Source organism: Pygocentrus nattereri, chromosome 23, assembly GCF_015220715.1.
Source record: "Pygocentrus nattereri isolate fPygNat1 chromosome 23, fPygNat1.pri, whole genome shotgun sequence".
NCBI classification, from domain to species: Eukaryota; Metazoa; Chordata; class Actinopteri; order Characiformes; family Serrasalmidae; genus Pygocentrus; species Pygocentrus nattereri.
The window spans coordinates 25,541,413-25,558,938 of record NC_051233.1 but is presented as its reverse complement, the minus strand read 5'-3'; the positions used below and the strand labels follow the sequence as shown (position 1 = coordinate 25,558,938).

The 17,526-nt window shown below is 37.9% G+C and overlaps 1 protein-coding gene across 1 annotated transcript; it reads left to right on the top strand.

Annotated features, from left to right (window-relative positions):
• Positions 1–2,948: 2,948 nt before the first annotated feature.
• oafb (OAF homolog b (Drosophila)) lies at positions 2,949–17,106 on the top strand. Its single transcript, XM_017699788.1, has 4 exons — positions 2,949–3,546; positions 11,700–11,834; positions 12,399–12,579; positions 14,152–17,106. Exons 1-4 carry the CDS (start codon positions 3,319–3,321, stop codon positions 14,412–14,414), a joined length of 807 nt encoding a protein of 268 aa, XP_017555277.1. The 5' UTR covers positions 2,949–3,318; the 3' UTR covers positions 14,415–17,106.
• The last annotated feature ends 420 nt before the right edge of the window (positions 17,107–17,526 follow it).

Sequence of the window (17,526 nt, the reverse complement as noted above, 5' to 3'; positions counted from 1 at the left end):
ATAGGCCTTCAGTTCTTTAAAAGAAATCCGCAGGGATATTTTTCCACACTTCCAAGGTTCAGTCTTAGAGGTTGGTTGCATTTTCTGCTTCTCACGAATAATCCAAATAATCCCAAACACAGTCTAGTGTTCTGAGATCACCAGCAGCTTCGTTTAATTTACAGATGTTCTTCTTTTTTGACTATTTTCTTTTCTCAGTGAGGGCTTCTTGACAGCTACACATCCTTTCAGACTCATAGTGTTGAGTTGTCTACTTACAGTGGAAGGATGGACAAAAACACTTGTAGATTTTTTCAGATCTAAAGCAAGAGAGGAGCCTGATTTTCTCCTCTCTCTCAAAGATAAAAGCCTTAAAAACTCCAGTTTTGGAAAATAATGTTTTTTCACCTGTTTTTTTCCTTCTTTGTGTTGTTCGTGTGTTACCTTATATACAATCAAAGATGAATACACTGTACTTAATGGCCATTTTGACCTGAAATTACATAAATGAGGGTCTCTAACTTTGCACAGCGCTGCATAATGAATTGCTCTTTTATCTGTTGAGCCCCTGCCTGTCAAAATGACTGTAAGGACAAACAGTACTGATAGCTAATGACCGAGAAGATGCAGTACAGTGATACATCACACAGAATGATGCGTGTTGTAAATCTACACTCTTTGTGACCAGTTTTCCACCAATTCCAGCAGAAGAATTGAATACCAGCCCACAGACACTACATTTAACAACCTGACTTTCCCCTGACAACCGTAAACACTGTAAATTATTTGCACAAAGACTTGTAAAAGGGCTCAGTTTTTCCCAGAGCCAAAAACCGGCTGGCTGTAGCACCAAGGACATGGTGCTCCTGGTGAAATGAAAGCCTAAATGCATTTAATTCAAGCATCCTACTCTTCAAGACACATGAATTACTTATTAACTCCATACATTTATGTTCTTGATTGTTTGATTGACTGATTGTCATGAAGCTGTTGTAAAGCCGCTCCAGTTTTCAACAGCACATGTCAAGAGTGAATTTCATGCCCTGGTCAGCTCACCTGAAGCTCTGCGTCCCCCCCCCCCCCATCTCACACTCATACATGTGAATATAAATCATTGATCTTCTGCTTGTTGAGTATGAAAAACTGGCCAATCATAGCTAATGTGTTACGTAATACAAGGCTACCAACTCACCAAGCACTGACCGTGAGACTCAAGCAATTCGGTCTAATCTCACGTTCTTGCCCCTCGACATTTCTCATCCATTATTACAAAATGACCAACTGATGAATCTGAGCGCTCATGAAGTTTCCTTCTACTGTTTAGCTATCGCTGATTAAAAAGAGCCTGGACCGCCAACGGTGGTTTACTTAACCGAGAAAAGTGCATTTCCTGAACAAAATGCAGTGATTGGGAATTTAATCAGTTTGAAAACAGTTGCTAGGGTATTTTCAGCTGGTTACTATGTTATTTTATATGATTGCTAGGTGGGTGCTGTGGTACTCTAGGTGGTTGGTTTGGTGTTGTTAGGAGGTTGCTAAGATGTTGCTGTGTGGTTGCTAGGCAGTTGCTATGGTATCCCAAAGTGTTTCTACAATGTTGCTAGGTGATTGCTTTGGTATCCCAGGTGAGTCCCAGGGTATTGCTAGGTGGTTTCTAGGATATCCCAGGTGGTTGCTACAGTATTGCAAGGCAGTTGCTACAGTATCCCAACTGGTTGTAAGGGTGTTGCTAGGCAGTTGCAATGGTATAAGGATAGTACACCAATGTATTGCTAGGAGGTTGCCATGGTGTACGGGTTGTTTACTGAGTGGCTTGGGATGCCAGGTAGTTGCTGAAATGAAAAAGTCACTGAAAATGAATGGTAGTCTATGGGAGGAAGACAGAGCTACACCAAGACTCCCGTTTTGGATGGGCACAACAAACTTGAGGGTGGGCTGAACCTCAATCTTCACCATTATCTCTCACGTGGACTCTCAACCTCACCTGCATGTAAAACATTGCATGTATGCTATGTATGTCTGCTAGTCTATACTGGTCTATACTCTAAATTCTCTGGAACTGGACTGTATCCTGTCCTCTTTAGCACAGGCTGACCAGTTCAATAGAGAGCTAATAACAAATAATCAATGCTGAACTCCTTTAAAGGTTTAAGGGTCGTCCTGCTTCATCTAGTAACTGTGACAGAATATTGTTTTATGGGTAAGAGAAGCAAAAGTCCCACTGTATTTGTATTAAATGTTAAATTATATTTCATATATTAAAATAAATTAAATGGTAATAATGATGATTGGTTCTTTGTGAAATTAATATATGTAGTGTTGATGTGAAAACAGATCCAACTTTTTTTTAGTAATATTAGAGATGAAATGTCAGTGCTGTGTATTCAGACATTTTTAAATAGCTATATTCCTATTTTAAATATTTAAATAATAGGAAAGCAAGAGACGAGGATGGGCAGCATCAGCAGCGCCAGCTCACCCTGTCAAATCTTACAGCCAGCGTGAAGAAGCTACCATAAGGTCAAGAAAACATTTCAGAACATAACGTTTTTATATAACACTTTTTTTTTAATAAGACCCGTTCTCAGAATTATCCTCAAGAAATTAGTTCAGAAAAAAAATGAGAGAATCCGTGGGACGATATTTGTTGAAGAACAGCAACTTTTCAGACCTTTTTCTAAAGAATGAAGTTAGGAAAAAACACATATTTAAGAAGCTTTTCTTTCTTTAGACACTTTTCTGAATCTGATCCTAGGTTTCTGTTCTCTTTAATGACAATGCTTTCACTATGCAAACGTTTTAGAAATTCGGTGGAGTTCCCCTTTAATGGAAGTTCCTCGTTACTCCCCTTCTACTACCGAATGTTAGCGAGGGGGCGGGGCTTGTCCCAATTCGGGTGGGAATAAAAACAAACAGCTCGCTGGCGCTGCTGAAGTTGGAAGGAAGTGACGGGGGGGAGTTTGGGGGAAAAGTTGAAGCTCAGCGGCCGGAGGGGGAGAAATAATACAGTCAGAAATGGGACGAAAAACACGATAAAATCACTATCAAACCGCCAGACGTTACCGCCGAGCCGGCACCCGGAGAGAAAGCTGTCGTGTTTGGGCCGCTGTGGAGCTGAGAGGACGGAGAGGATGAGTGGAGAGTGAAGGAGAGAAATGAGTGAGGGGGGCTGGTTCGGGGCAGCGGCGCCTGTTGTCTGAACGCGGTGACTGAGATTGAGAGCGTATTGTCGGCTTTAGCTCCTCAGCAGACTCGGGGGTGATTGGGGAGAAATGTCCCACTGCTGTGTTAAATGAGTTGGGAGCGAAGTTCCTGAGCGGCTCTGTCCTCTTTTCTGTAATGTGCCCGAGGGAGATTTCAGCAGCCTCACTCCGAGTTTCCCTCGCCGTTGTGGCTCTGTTGTTGTGGATGAGCGCTGCTGCCTCCGAGCTGAAGGTTCTGGTGCGCTTAAGCGGTGGTCAGATCACTCAGGAGGTGTTGGAGGCGGACAGTGAGAGGGACATCATCACTCTGGAGTTCAAACAGGCCGATGGAGCTCTGATCACATTCCTGGCCGATTTCAAGCGGGTGAGTGGACAACACTGGAACAAAACACTGCCTGGCCAGCGAAGACCTGCTGAACTCTGTCCAGACCCACTCTTAAACACTGATGGCTCTTTAGTGAAGTGATTCTATTTAGATGCGTTTCATGTTTAAGTGGTTCTTCAGGTTGATGGAGAACGTGTGGCATATGGTTCCACATGGAACATTTTCCAAAATAGTTCTCTACAGCACCAAGAAACGTTCTGCTTTTGTCTACACACTTAAATGAGTCTTCAAGGGTTCTTTAGTGAAGAAAATGGTTCTATATAGAGCCATGAACACTTACAGAACCCTTTGCATGATTAAAGGGTTATTTACCATGTCAGATGGTTCTTCAGATTGATGGAGAATGTGCTGTAGATGGTTCTGTATGGAACCTTTTTGAAAAGGGTTCTATAGGGCACCAAAAAGCATTCTGCTTTTGTATACACTCTTAAAGATGGTTCTTCAAGGTTTTTTTTTAGTAAAGAATATGGTAAAGAAATGACTGTTCAAAGAACCCTTCGCATCATGAAAGGGTTCTTTTGAAAAAGGTTCTATATAGAACCAGCTACAGCACATTCTTCTTCAATATGAAGAAGAACTATTTAACGATGCAGAAAACCCTTTAAATCATGCAAGAGGGTTCATGGCTCTATATAGAAACATTGTATTAAACTAAAGAACCCTTGAAGAACCATCTTTTTAAAGACTGTACAATGTCAAACGTAACAATAGAAGAACCCTTTTTGGTGCTATATAGAATCATTTTCAGAAAGGTAATACGTAGAACCATATACCACTCATGATTCTGTATAGCACCCATGCTTCTATACAGAACCATTCCCTTTACTAAAGAACCCTTGAGGAACTGTCTTTTTTAAGAGCGCACCATGGAAATTCTCAGTGAAGGAAAGAGTCCTAAAACAGAATAGAATGAGATGAAGATGCTGAAGATATCAGCCAGTTGAATATCGCACTGCTGAAGATATCAGCCAGTTGAATATCGCACTACTGTTAAGAGTTACTGGGAACTTTACGGCCCACATGTGGTACATTTAAAGGGGAATTCCAACTTTCAGAATTTCCCCAGAACTCAATAACTGAGAGGTAAACAAAGACATTCAGGGTGGTTTGACGTGAAATGCTTTGCTCTGGAGAAACTTTCAGACTCAGAATTGTTCACAGTGGTGGTGATGGGAACCAGACGTCTGTAAAAGTCTATAACACGAAACAACTGCAAATATGCTGCATGATTTCTCAAATGATTTAACAGTTTTGAGATACGGTTTGGGCATTTTTAAATCTATTAATGGTGACTGTAAGGGCAAAAAGTACCCATTGCTGTTTTACCATCTTGAACATGTATATCTCACTGTTATCGGAACAAAATCTCCAAAATGATAAATTTACAGGTGAAGGAAAAAAAAAAACTCCGTTCATTTTTATTTAAGTCAATGGAACCAGACTCCCCATTTTTGGCTGTTTCTTTTGGTCCATCCTTCATGAAATTTACACACCGTGTAAAGGGAAACAGGCATTTTCAAATTGTCAAAAACGACAAAAATGGAGATATGAGGTTTTCTTCTGACAGCAGCCACATGCACAAAAAATAACACTGGTGGCTTTGAATAGTAAATAAAACGGCTATATTTGTGTTGTAGACCTCACGAGCCCTGGTTCCCATCACCAGTACTGTTAAGAAAAATGAGTCAGTACGTTTCTCAACAGGTGAATTCTGTAGAAATTATGAATGGACTTCCCCTTTAAAAACAAATACACACAAGATGAACATGGATTAAAAAAAAAGTGAGTAAGATGGGAGAAAAAAGAGTATAACTGTAATATCCAATGAAATAATCCAATATTTTTCATAACTGTTGGTTTATCAACTTTGCAGGCAGTTAACAATAGAGTATGGACTTAGGATGTGTAGTGTACTCATATAGAAATACATTTCAGTGATAAAGTAATAGTAAAAGGGAAAAGGTCAAAAGTAATAAGAAAATAATATCCAAGTACAGAATAACATGCCTTTGAGAAAACATGTAGAACATTGCGCAACTTTGCACCATATAAAATGACTGGTTTTCAGAATGTTTACATCCTTAAATTCAGCATCAGAATCGATGACGGCGTTCCATGTTGGAAAACCCCTTTTTAAACAAATTTTTGTCTTTGATATTGTCAAAGCGCTTCTCATCCAGACCTTGTTGCATGTGGCCCAGTCTCTCTGGAACAGAGCATCTTTTCTTCAGTCTTAAGCCCGGCCCCCTCGCTTGTGCTTCCAATCTGCTCCGTTCATTGAGTGCAGAGACACTTGGATGGAGTGTAACTGCTAGACGCCAAGGAGCAGTTACAGTATGACTGAACATTGCAGCCAAGCCACTTTGAGGGAGGAAATGGTTGAAAGGTATAGCAGTCTACTGAGGAGAGAGAAAACATCCAGCAGCATCTAAAGCAGTGAAGAAGGCCAAAACGCTGTAAACCGCAGAAGAGAGTGTAGCTTTCTGCAGGGCTCGAGTCCATCTACATCCGTGTACGTCATTTGATGCCTCTTTTCAGGATAGTGGAAATGCTTTGAATCAGTGTTCTCCGTAATATTAAACCAATTTGGGTCTCGCTTCACCAGTTCAATCTCCGGTGATAATAGGCCTTGCTTATTGGATGGGTCCCCATCACTCAGTGGAAGCACATGCTATCTCTCATCTTCTCAACTTCTACTTTGTTTTTAGTGGTTAGTTTCCTACATAAAATAACACAAAAATGTTAATGTGAACTGATTCCAAACTTCTGAACAATAGTGTCAGTTGAGCTTATAGTCAAATCAGGCAAGTCAGGCAAAACCAGCTTCCACCCACTGATACTATTACTCATCTAAGTGCTAAAGTGGGGCGCTTTTTTCCCTTTTTTTCTCATGCGTCTTGCTCTCATCTGACTCATCATTTCACTTTTGAGGCAAAACAAAGAAGCAGCGACCTGTTCCTGGATCAGTGTGAGATTTCTATTACAATTAGAGTGGCAAAAAGAGTGGGATGGGGAGTGGCGAGTGTGTCGGGGGGCTGGGCAATGTGACGATATCATTATCGTGATAAACTGCATCACATTACATATAAAACATTTTCTTTCTGAGCGCAGGGTGGATTTCATTAGTTGCTAAAAACCCTGATCAGCTGCAGGCGTCATAACGAAGAGAGCGTAATTTGGCCTGTTTTTCTGGATTTAGTGCAGTAAATGGAAGTTTTTTAAAAATTATTTTACTGTTTTTGAAAGTTTTTTTAAATGTGGCACTACTGTTACCAAACTTTAGAAAATTGAAATATTATGATGCATATAGTGTATAGTGATGGTATATCTTTGTCACATCGCCAACCCCTAGGTAGGAAGCTACCAATATTAAAGTGTATTACAGTGTATGAATACCAGTACAGAGGTGGGCGATACGACAAAAATATCACGATACTCCAAGATATTTTCATTATACACAGAATGCCACAATATTCAGAGAAAAAGACCAAGTATTTTGTGTAGTTATGTCTCACTGTTGGGTCATTGAAATTCTGTCGAAAGCAGATTCTAAATCTTTAGCTGACCCCACATTTTTATTTTATGTAGAAGAGATGTTATAAACTTTGATGAAAAGTTCTTGTACAGTCTTGTTTTGCAGAAAAATAAACGTCAGTCAGGTTTTAGCCACTCAAACAGACTCGAACCTGTTAATACAAAATGTATCTAGACATTAATCATTTTTGTAACCATGTAGTTATGAAATTATGTAATCACATTCAAATTAACTGTAACTTTAACTGAGTGTATTGCAAAACGATAGCTTTAGCCAAGGGTTAAGAACCCTGTAACATTAAAGTTAAAAGGTTTATATGGGATTCAATTTACTTATTTTAAAAATTCTAGTAACTATAATTCCACATATAGTGTATCATCCACCTTACAGCAGAGAAGGCTCCATCACCACTGCTGGGTGGCTTTGTTCAGGTTGTTTACTGTGCATGTACGGGTTATGCAGGTCCAATCAGATAGAAAGTTTCCAACACACAAACCCCTGTTAGCAGTACATACCCCATGTTTAAAGACACTGAAAATACCTTGAAGAAGAATTTAGCCAGTTATATAACACAAGTTTTTTTTTGTTAACATGCATTTTTCCATGTGCACTATTCATATACTGTGGTTCAGCTGGAAATTTGGAGATGGGAAGCAGATTTCTCATTATGTGATTGCTCAAGTGACAGACCTTAAACCAAAAGATCAACCCATAATTAAAATGACACATTTCCTTTTGCCCAAAATGTAGTCCATCAGCCAAGACCATGTTCAGTATCCAAAGTCTGCTTCTTTAGTTTTGCATTGAAACTGTGAGACTAATGTAGCAATTAAGTAAAGGACACTTCTACCCCACCCATAAACATCTGCAAAACTGCCAGAGGTATTCCATAAATACGTGGCCAAAGAGTGTCATATACATCATTTTTTATCCCGAATTCTCATTACCACGTTTCTCATAACCAATATTTATGATTGCTTTTCTCAATTAGAAAAAAAAGTTTGTATTACTTTGAACTGTTGAATCTCTTTTACTTTAATGATTTCACTGTAAGAACATGAACCAAGACAAAATGTTATGTGGCATAAGCAAATAGTAAAATCTCAAAAGCAAAAGAGAGAAAATTGCAAAATACTATATTTTGTCAAATGTTATAATAAGTAGCATTAACATGCATAATCTGACAACAGCGTATGATTGTGAAGTGTTTAACATTTACAGATTTATCTTCAAACTATGGTAATGAGAATGTGGTTCATTTAAAACAGGAAAAAAAGTACTAAACATGAATTTAATGTCAGTTAAATCATGGTTTTATTTTTTTTTTAATCATTCATCCAAATTGATTACCCAAAACCTATTTGTATCTTGTTTGTAAGAATATCCCAGAAGTATCTGGGCTTCTCGTACCTCCATGTTCTGCAGTCCAGTGGTTTATATTCATAGATTTGACAATGCAGAACATGGAGCATTTAGTTTATTCAGCATTGAACTGTCTTATGTTGTTTACAGTATTTTTTATTTATTTTGCCCTTTCTTGTTCTTCCTCTTGACTATTAATACTTCTGCTTCTACCAGATGTATCGCCTGAAAGTGATGAAATACCAAAGTCAGATTTAGAGTGGGACATTTTAGGGACTTCCTCTCAAATCCTCTTCACAGAGGCCTTGGTGGTAAATTATGTCAAAATATGACTTTCTGGGTATATCAGGAGTATTGTCAGTACTCTAGAACACCACAACTGCATGTATCATATAAAAAAAGATTTAGGTGAAGTAAATAACAACTAGTCCAGGGATGCATAAAAAGTGTAGTCAGAGTTAAAACGACAATCCTATTTTGGTTTTCATTCAAGCAGAGTTTAATAAATCTTAAAAGCTTTATTAGGAGCTATAAGAAATATTGCCAAATACGGAGTTATTCCTTAGAAATGAAAGTCATCTGATTTTGGTGGAGTTGAAACAGAAGTGTAAATTGTGTTTCTGGAATTAAAGTATGTGGCTGTAATACTTGAAATACTGGCAAATCGTATCATATTGAATCGTCGCAAAGGCTACAGTTTGCATTTTAGTGTCCTGTGTGTTTTTTTGTTTTTTTTTTTTTCCCTCAGTGTGGTCAACTCTGACCTTAGATCATTCTAATCCAGAGTAGGTCTAGCTTGAACACCCCTCTTTTTAGCACCCCCCACCCCCTTCTCTCAGAGTTAAAAGGTCCAACTTTAGCTCTTAGGGTTGGAATGTCACCTTCCGAGTGTCTTAATTACACGCGCTCTGCCTTGCGATTGGCTCCAGCTGCTGTTGCCTGGCGACACTAAAAGCTGGTTTGCTTGCTGGATTTAAGAGGAAATAAGCACTCTGGCTAGCAGTTACAGAACGGGAAAGCGATTTCAAACCCCTCTAGCGTTCTCTACAGCCTGACTTACAAGAGACTGAGCTTCAGAGTACACAGTGTTCCACTGCTCAGCACTGGACAGACCAGCAAAACAGAAGGAGCATTGTGGTAATGAAATAGACTTTATTACACAGTTCCATCATTTATCATTTTTATATGAGAACTGTCGGTTTGGCATTGGCCCACTCTGTGTGTAGGTCTTTAGGTCAGATGAGGCATTGGGGTCAGAGAAGGAGGTCTGGCTTGAGTTTCATGTGTCTTGGTCTGATAAATATCAGAGTGAACAGCTGTCTGGAGCCTTTTGTCCATTTCACTGCTGCACGATATGAACAAAAAAACAGTATTGTGATTATATTGCTACACCTCGCGATATGTTAAGATCTTGATTTATCGAAACGCTGAAAGGCACAAAATATGCTGGAACTGGAACTGTGATTGGTCTGTCGCTAGTTATTACATTAATAATTAAGTAAGCCACAGGTGTTTTGATGATTTATTTGAGTATATTTTTTCTGCTTCAGGCCAAACAATAAAACTGGGCCAACAACATACTGGGCAGAACCTTTCATACATTGTAAAATATTGTAATGAAAAAAGATGAAATTGAATTCAGTGGAATGCTATTTTACCATTTTTTAATACACATTGAAAAATGATCATCTTTGATGCTTCTTTGAGCCACTAATTTCATGAACTTGTCATGGCTGCACATATCATTACATAGCAGTATTCAGTGTGGAGATTTTCACCCGAGTACTCTAGTTCCTCTGTGGGAATATGTTAGTACCAAGCTAATGGTGATGTACATTCAAACACTTCAGCTTAATATTACTTACACCAGATCTACTTCAACACGGACATTTGAAGCATCTCAAACTTGTGGCAGACAATAAAGTGCCATGTTCTTTACTTTTTATTTACTTTTCTATGCAGCTTTAGAATGTATCCATTAGTAAAGCCTAAATTTGAATATTTCTGGAGGAGCTTGTTGGCTGTCTGCCAAGCTGCTCAGCATAGTTAAACAGATGTATTTCATATATTCATAGATTTCAAAAGAAAAATGTTTAATTTTACTTCATACACATGAAATTTGTGATTGAAAAAGAGGAAACCCACACCAGCAGGATCTCGTATGTCTAGTGATGCTCACAAAAGCATTGTGTGCTCAAAACTTCTCCTTCCGACTGCTGAACACAGTTTTATATTGACCTCTGGACGGCATGTTTTTTTATTCAAATTGCAAACTAATCACTAAACTGATTGATTGAGAACATAAATCAATTAAGAAAATGTCTTTTTAAATCGAGGAATTGTGACCGCCATGGCTAAGATACTCGGCACACAATAACAGTGTGCCCGGATTGAAAAGAAGTTCCCAACCTGATCCTCAGGGTCTCCAAGACGGTTCATTCCAAGATTTTTCTTCATTGTTGTGTGATGCGAGTTGAGTTTGAGCAAAAACGTGAACCGTCCAGCAGCCCTATGGACCACTGGGGAAACGCTGGCTTTGAGGACTTATTTACATATTGCAGCCTTCTGTGACATCAGTATTACAAATGCCAATTTTGCGTTAATGCGTAACAAACAATCTACTGTGCAGTCCTTATAAAAGGATACAGTCTTAATGTTTAGCTATGCGGCCTTTTAACTTGTTATTGCCTTGGAGTGCTTTGGCAGTCTACCTTGTGGTGAGCTAACGCAACATTGATTTATCTGAATATTTGGGAAACCAAAATCTATATAGGCAACTGATATGGCTTAACTTTTCACTACTGGTTGCTGCCTTGAATTCATGATCTCCACTTATCTTCTCTGTGCTTCATTTGAATTGTCAGTATGCCATTAGTTAAACCAGTCAGGCCACTGTATTTGCTTTGTCTGTATAAAAAGTCAGGTAGATAGGAGGAATTTGCGGTAGACTCTTTGGCAGTGGTTACATATTAGTGTTGATAGGAGGTTTGTTTGACACACTGAACACAATAGAGTTTGTATGGTGGTTAAAAAAAAAGGTCAATGTTGAACAAGGACTGTCAACTGATGGTCATTCATTGCCAACAGTCCTCAGTGACCCCCAGTCAGTTCCCATTTTTGTTTTATCTCCCAACACATGTAAACTGTTTTCTACAGCTCCAGATTACCCCAAACCCCAAAAAACAACAGGCATGAACTGAGTTATCAGTTTATATTGTACTTCTATTCTACTCAGCATGTGAAGATTCTGCGGGCGCTGGTTCTTGGTGAGCCAGAGCGGGGCCAGACACAGTACCAGGCCTTGTGTTTCATCACCGTGCTGGATCATGGAGAGATCATCCCCAGTGAAGCCATGGTCAGATTGAGACAGGTACAACTTTAAACTGATGAAAAATTCAAGCAATAATTGGGCTGTAAATCCCTGACTTCACAAAGATCTAATTTAAATATGGTTTTACAGTGACTCAGGGCATCATCAGATATTTGATGCTATTCAGAGTTTATAAAGTGCATTGAATGTATAAAACGACTAGTGAAATTTATTAACTCTGTAATTCAATGTTTTCACATTTATTATACTAAATCAATTATACTGCATTCTAACATGGATAAAGTTGAATCCCCAACTGCAGCATTATTGTCTAAAAAGATCTGAAGGTGGGGATTTAATTTCATTAATGCATTATACTTGGTTATAATAAGAAATGTGAAATATCTTTCATAACCTTTTTCCAACCAATAATTGCTAAGAAATACAATATAGCATATTGAAATGCTAATTCACTGTTCAGCTTCTTACCTCAGCCAAACTACAAACAATGTTCTTTACAACTAGGAATGATGGTTAAATAAAGAGCAGTGATTGACACATTAGCAAGTCATGCAAATCATGTTATGTGTCTTAAAATGCTGTACTGTTCTCTGAACCTTCTAGAAAAACCCTCATGTCGTGCGGACAGCAGAGGAGAATCGTGGTGTGGAGCAGATGAGTATGAATGTGCCGGTGAACCTGACTTTATCCTGGCAGCTCAGCTCCCACATCCACAACGTGTGCCGAGATGCCCGAGACTTCGTCTACACACGCAAAGACGACATCAAACACTGGCTGGAAAAGGGTTAGTGTCTGCCATATGGAGGTCTCTGATATTCAGTGCTGTATAAGTTTGCACTGCAGGGAAGTATCATGTAAATACTAGCGTCTAGGATTTGTCAAGGTATGTTGACTAGCATATGAGCTTGTGGCTAGAGAGCTTTTTTGCAAATAATGTACTTTTATGATGTTGAATGTTCTAAGAAACTGAGCACGGAAACATGAATATTAATGTATCGAATCAAATTGTATTTTAATGTTTTTCATCAAATTGAATGATTAATTTTGTGACTTGTTACCAGTGGTGGACAGTAATGAAGTAAATGCAATTTGTTACTGTACTTAAGTACTTTTTTCTTATATCTGTACTTTACTGAACTATTTCCATTTTGGGTGACTTTATTTTCATTCCACTACATTTCAAAGTCAAAATCTTACTTTTTACTCCACTATATTTTGAGAAATCTGTCGTTCCTTTTGTTTTCTATGTGTATAAAAACGCAACGTCAAAACAAAAGACCAATCAGCGCACAGCAGTCACTTTGTTTTAAGCTTGTTAAAGACCCAGAGCAAGCACACAGTTCAACGTCAGTGTAGCGGCGTAAAGTATTCAACATAAATGATGGAACTAACCCAACTTTGTGTAAATAGACCACAATATAGAAATATGTACACATATGCAGTCATGACTGATGTCTTTTTTCTGAATTTATACAAACATTTCATTTTATATTAAATTTGTTTTTGCTAGTTTGTTTATGAACAGATACCTACAGATTAAATACAGTAAAGGAAAATCATTTGTGAACCTGTGTTTAAAACAAGTTTTTATTAAACTTAAAATTGGAACTAAGTTGCAAATAAATCTCACACTGAAACTTTGCTTCCCTCTACTTTCGGACTATGTTAGCCGTTTGTGACTAAGACCCATCTACTGTTGCCTGATTGGTAAAATGCAGTTAAACTCCTGCATAAAGTTTAAATCTATATAGCAAAGCTCTTCAGTGAAATGGATAGAATACATGAGGCAAGGTTGCAAGTGGACACTGATGCAGCTATGGACAAAAGTTAACTCAAAGCAGCTTGAGGCAAGTGTGATCATTTAAGCATCATTTACACAGTGCTAAGTGGTGGCCTAATAACCCTTAGGTCTACTGTCTTTCAAAATCATTTGATCAAACTTGGCAGTCATAAGTTAATTCTATCAGTTAGCACTTTATAAAATTGACACTTTTGGTGAAACTATTGCTTTTGACAAGTGTGAGACATGGATTTTCAGCATATCACTGCTGGTGAAACAAAAACACTATCTCCAAAATGCTATCTTTACAGAAAAAAAAACATTAATAACTTGTAATGGGAGTTACTTTAAACATTTTTGCCAAGTACTTTTTGGGCCATTTGGTCTGTTCATCATGGAACTTTAACACGATGCAAATGATAACTGGTTTTTTTTAAATTATGCAAAAGAAGTTAAAAAAAAACACCAAAAATATAAATAAGACTGACTGACTCATGACAGCAATGACATAATGGATGGTCCTACTGACTGTAATTTGACCTCTTCCTTGGTACTGGCTTTATGTCTTTTATGCAGGTGTGGAAGGCTCCATATTTGAGGAGCTGCCCCAGAAAACAGAGGGTCCAGGCCTGCAGAGTTGCAGCTCCACTGCTGGCCCATGGCAACCCTGCATGTGCAGCTACACCTTGAGACTGGAGTGGTACCCATGCATGCTGAAATACTGTCGTGGTCATGGGTCCAGCCCCTACAAGTGTGGCATCAGGAGCTGCAGCAAAGGCTACCGCTTTGACTTCTACACACCACACAAGCAGCTCTGCATGCGGGATGAAGACGGCTAATGCTAACTTTGCTGTAACTAATAAGCTCCAGTTAGCGTTATCCAGATATGTTCATGCTAACTGTTCCCTGTTGCCTTTGATTCATCAAGTCATTAGAAACTTTCAGATGATACTATTTCAACAGGGATGGGGAAATATGAATAATTATGGCAGTTGTGCGTCAGTTGGGGGTAAATACTTATTTGACAGTTGTGAGGTGGCTTTGAATGTGTCTCATAGCAGGATGGCTCTGCATAAGATGGAGTCAAGTATGAACAAAATGCAGTATTTGTTTTAAAATAAGCTTGTCTTTTTTTCATTTCTCAAGTACCGAATACCTGGGCTCTAAAACAAGGATATGCAATTGAGGTATATTTAGGGTACTTGGAGGTCAACAAATAATAGTTTTATTTGGTAGTTTAAAGCTCTTAAATTGGTGACCTTCTCTTCTTTCTTTTTTTTTTCTAGGGAGATTTCCATCACCATGATCATATATGTTCATTGGTTCATGTAGTCAGGGTTTTAACCGTGACTCGTATATCTTCATGTGTTAACACCTGCCTAAAAGGACAAAGGATATTTTGACTCGAGCCATTAAGCTGGTTCTTTACCTTTTATTCCCTGTTGTCACTACTGTGTAGCCTCAGGGCAGGAACGTCATATGATCGTGGTGGTCAAAAGTTAATATCTCCCCTAAGGCAGAGCTATTCTCACTTTTGTCTTACTCCTTGTTTAGAGTTCTGCATGAATTTATACTGTAGAAGTTAAGGGCATGTATTTTGAATTAGCATTTATTAGTGTCTTTCTAGCTGTGTTAAGGGAATAATGTGTATAGTAGAATTCTTGTTCCAGGGTAGGTTTGTTTTGTTTTTTTTGTTTTGTTTTGGTTTTTTGTTTCATACCTTTTCGGAGTTGCCAGATGGTGAAATGGCATCATATGGCAGACCACTTATTTGTAACTTCAAAATCCATACAGTTTCAATTACAGAAAATCCATTAACTTCACTGACTTCTCCAGTCTGAACAAGCAAGAAGTTTCAGAATCCATGGCTTTCTTTATTACAGGAAATACAATCATTTAAAAATCCAGAATTCAGTCCCAAAAACTTTTCTCTTCTGGAAAATCCAGTTGAACTGTCAGCTAATTGGTGGCATAATAACTCTTAGGTCTAATTACCACACAAACATTTGATCAAACTTGGCATTCATAAATTAACATCATCAATTAGCACTTTATAAAATATATAATATTGCTTTTGACAAGTATAAGGCATGGATTTTCAGCATATTGTTGCCATCGGAACAAAACACTATTTCCAAAATGGTAAATTGACAGGAAACAAAAACATTGATTACTTCTAATAGGATATTTTTGCCAAGTACTTTTGGGCCATTTCTATTGGTCTGTTCATCATGAAATGAAATTTCAGAATCCTTTCTCTATTATGGAAAATACAATAATTTTAAAAATCCAGAATTCAGTCCCAAAACTTTTTTTATTCTATAAAATCCAGTTGAACTGTTAGTCATATCTGGTATATTTTAATATTATGATGTTGTTTTATATTGACTGTGAGGTGTAAGATTTCTTTCTAGTGCCTTTTTGAAGTAACGTCTTCCTGCAGTAACTCACACTTAAACCTACACTGAACTGTGAAGGTCCCAATTAATCCTACAGTATAGGCTGTTGAATCTCATTTTGCTTGCAGTTTGAGCCATGAAATATGTTCAGTTCTTGAACAAAAGGAGCTACAGTGGCAGCTAAAACAGTATCCATGATAGTTTTTGTGTTGTCTATTTATTGCTAATATATTCAAGTGATGCCAAACGTGCAACTCACGGGACGGTGGATCACTGTATCCCTGACTAATTGTCTCATTTACATTTCAATTACTCTATTATTGTGAGTGGTCCTTTGCGTTGGTATGTGGTGTACAGTATGGCAGTATAGGGGCTCCTCATGACAGGCAGATGAAACTTTCACACAACTCAATATTGTTTTTGTGTTTGGGAATTTTGTACTTCTTGCATTCATTTGACCGTTTTATAACTGTACCAATTGTTGTCTCTTTATTAAAGCAGCTGTCAGGTGCTTTACAGTACTAACTATCTTCATGAAAGATATTTAAGTAACACTATAATAAAAAGGTTTTCATAATTTATGATCGTGATAAACTTGTTTACACTTTTTTTCTACAAAATGGCATGTATGTGATTTGTTGTCTGAAATACATTCTGCTCAGGTTTCTCTTAGACATAAAGCAGCCAAAACAATGCGATGCAACGAGAGGTTTATGAATTTTAACACTAAATAATGCAATGTTATTGTTGTACAGAGTAATAACGATAATGTAATGTTTATACACACGTATAAAGTGGCCCCAAGGAGTATTTGGACAGTGTAAAAACAGTCTGTTTAAAATTAAAGCAACTTTCTTAGACATTTTCTTTCCTAACACAGTGAACATAGTACATTAAGTATAGCACTGATGTCCAAATACTTTGAGGCCACTTTTTGAGGAAACATATTTAAAAATGTTTTAAAAATCAATTTAAAAAGCAAAAAACTAAATGCATTTCCTTGCTATACTTGGCATAAAGGATTTAGTTTTCTACCAACAAACCAAATATGACTCTTAACATGCAAGTGACTAAACAGCATGTGGCTAATTTCACAACAGTGTAAATAAAGATTAAACTTTTTATTTCTGTATTTTGGTGCCTTGTGTGTTTTATTAAAGCCTACATTCTTATTTGAGCCACTTTTTGGCTTTTTGGTGTATGTCACTTTTTGGGTTGTACAGATTTGTTTCCTTAGTCTCTTTGCTTCAGTGCAAAAACTATGGAAGAAAACTTGATTTTATGGGATGTACTTCCACTGGCTTTTACAAACCTGTTCCATTTAGGCTGACTAATAGCAGCAAATGCACTGATATATAGCAGATATTCCTTATATTCCAGCTAAAAATGCTGAATGAGATATAAGATGCAGGAGTGGAGGAAGATGATTGAGGGTTCAAGAGCTGTGCTAGAAATATCATTAGCTTTTGATATGCAGGTGACACGTCTTTCATAGAGGAAAATCAGGACGATCTGGAGGCCCTTATAAGGAAGGTTAAAGAACATCTTGAAA

Excerpts from the sequence above, each read along its gene's own strand:
- oafb (XM_017699788.1), top strand. The coding sequence starts at position 3,319 with ATGTGCCCGAGGGAGATTTCAGCAGCCTCACTCCGAGTTTCCCTCGCC. Across the intron at positions 11,835-12,398 it reads CCATGGTCAGATTGAGACAG|AAAAACCCTCATGTCGTGCG; the intron begins GTACAACTTTAA and ends TGAACCTTCTAG. Across the intron at positions 12,580-14,151 it reads CAAACACTGGCTGGAAAAGG|GTGTGGAAGGCTCCATATTT; the intron begins GTTAGTGTCTGC and ends TCTTTTATGCAG.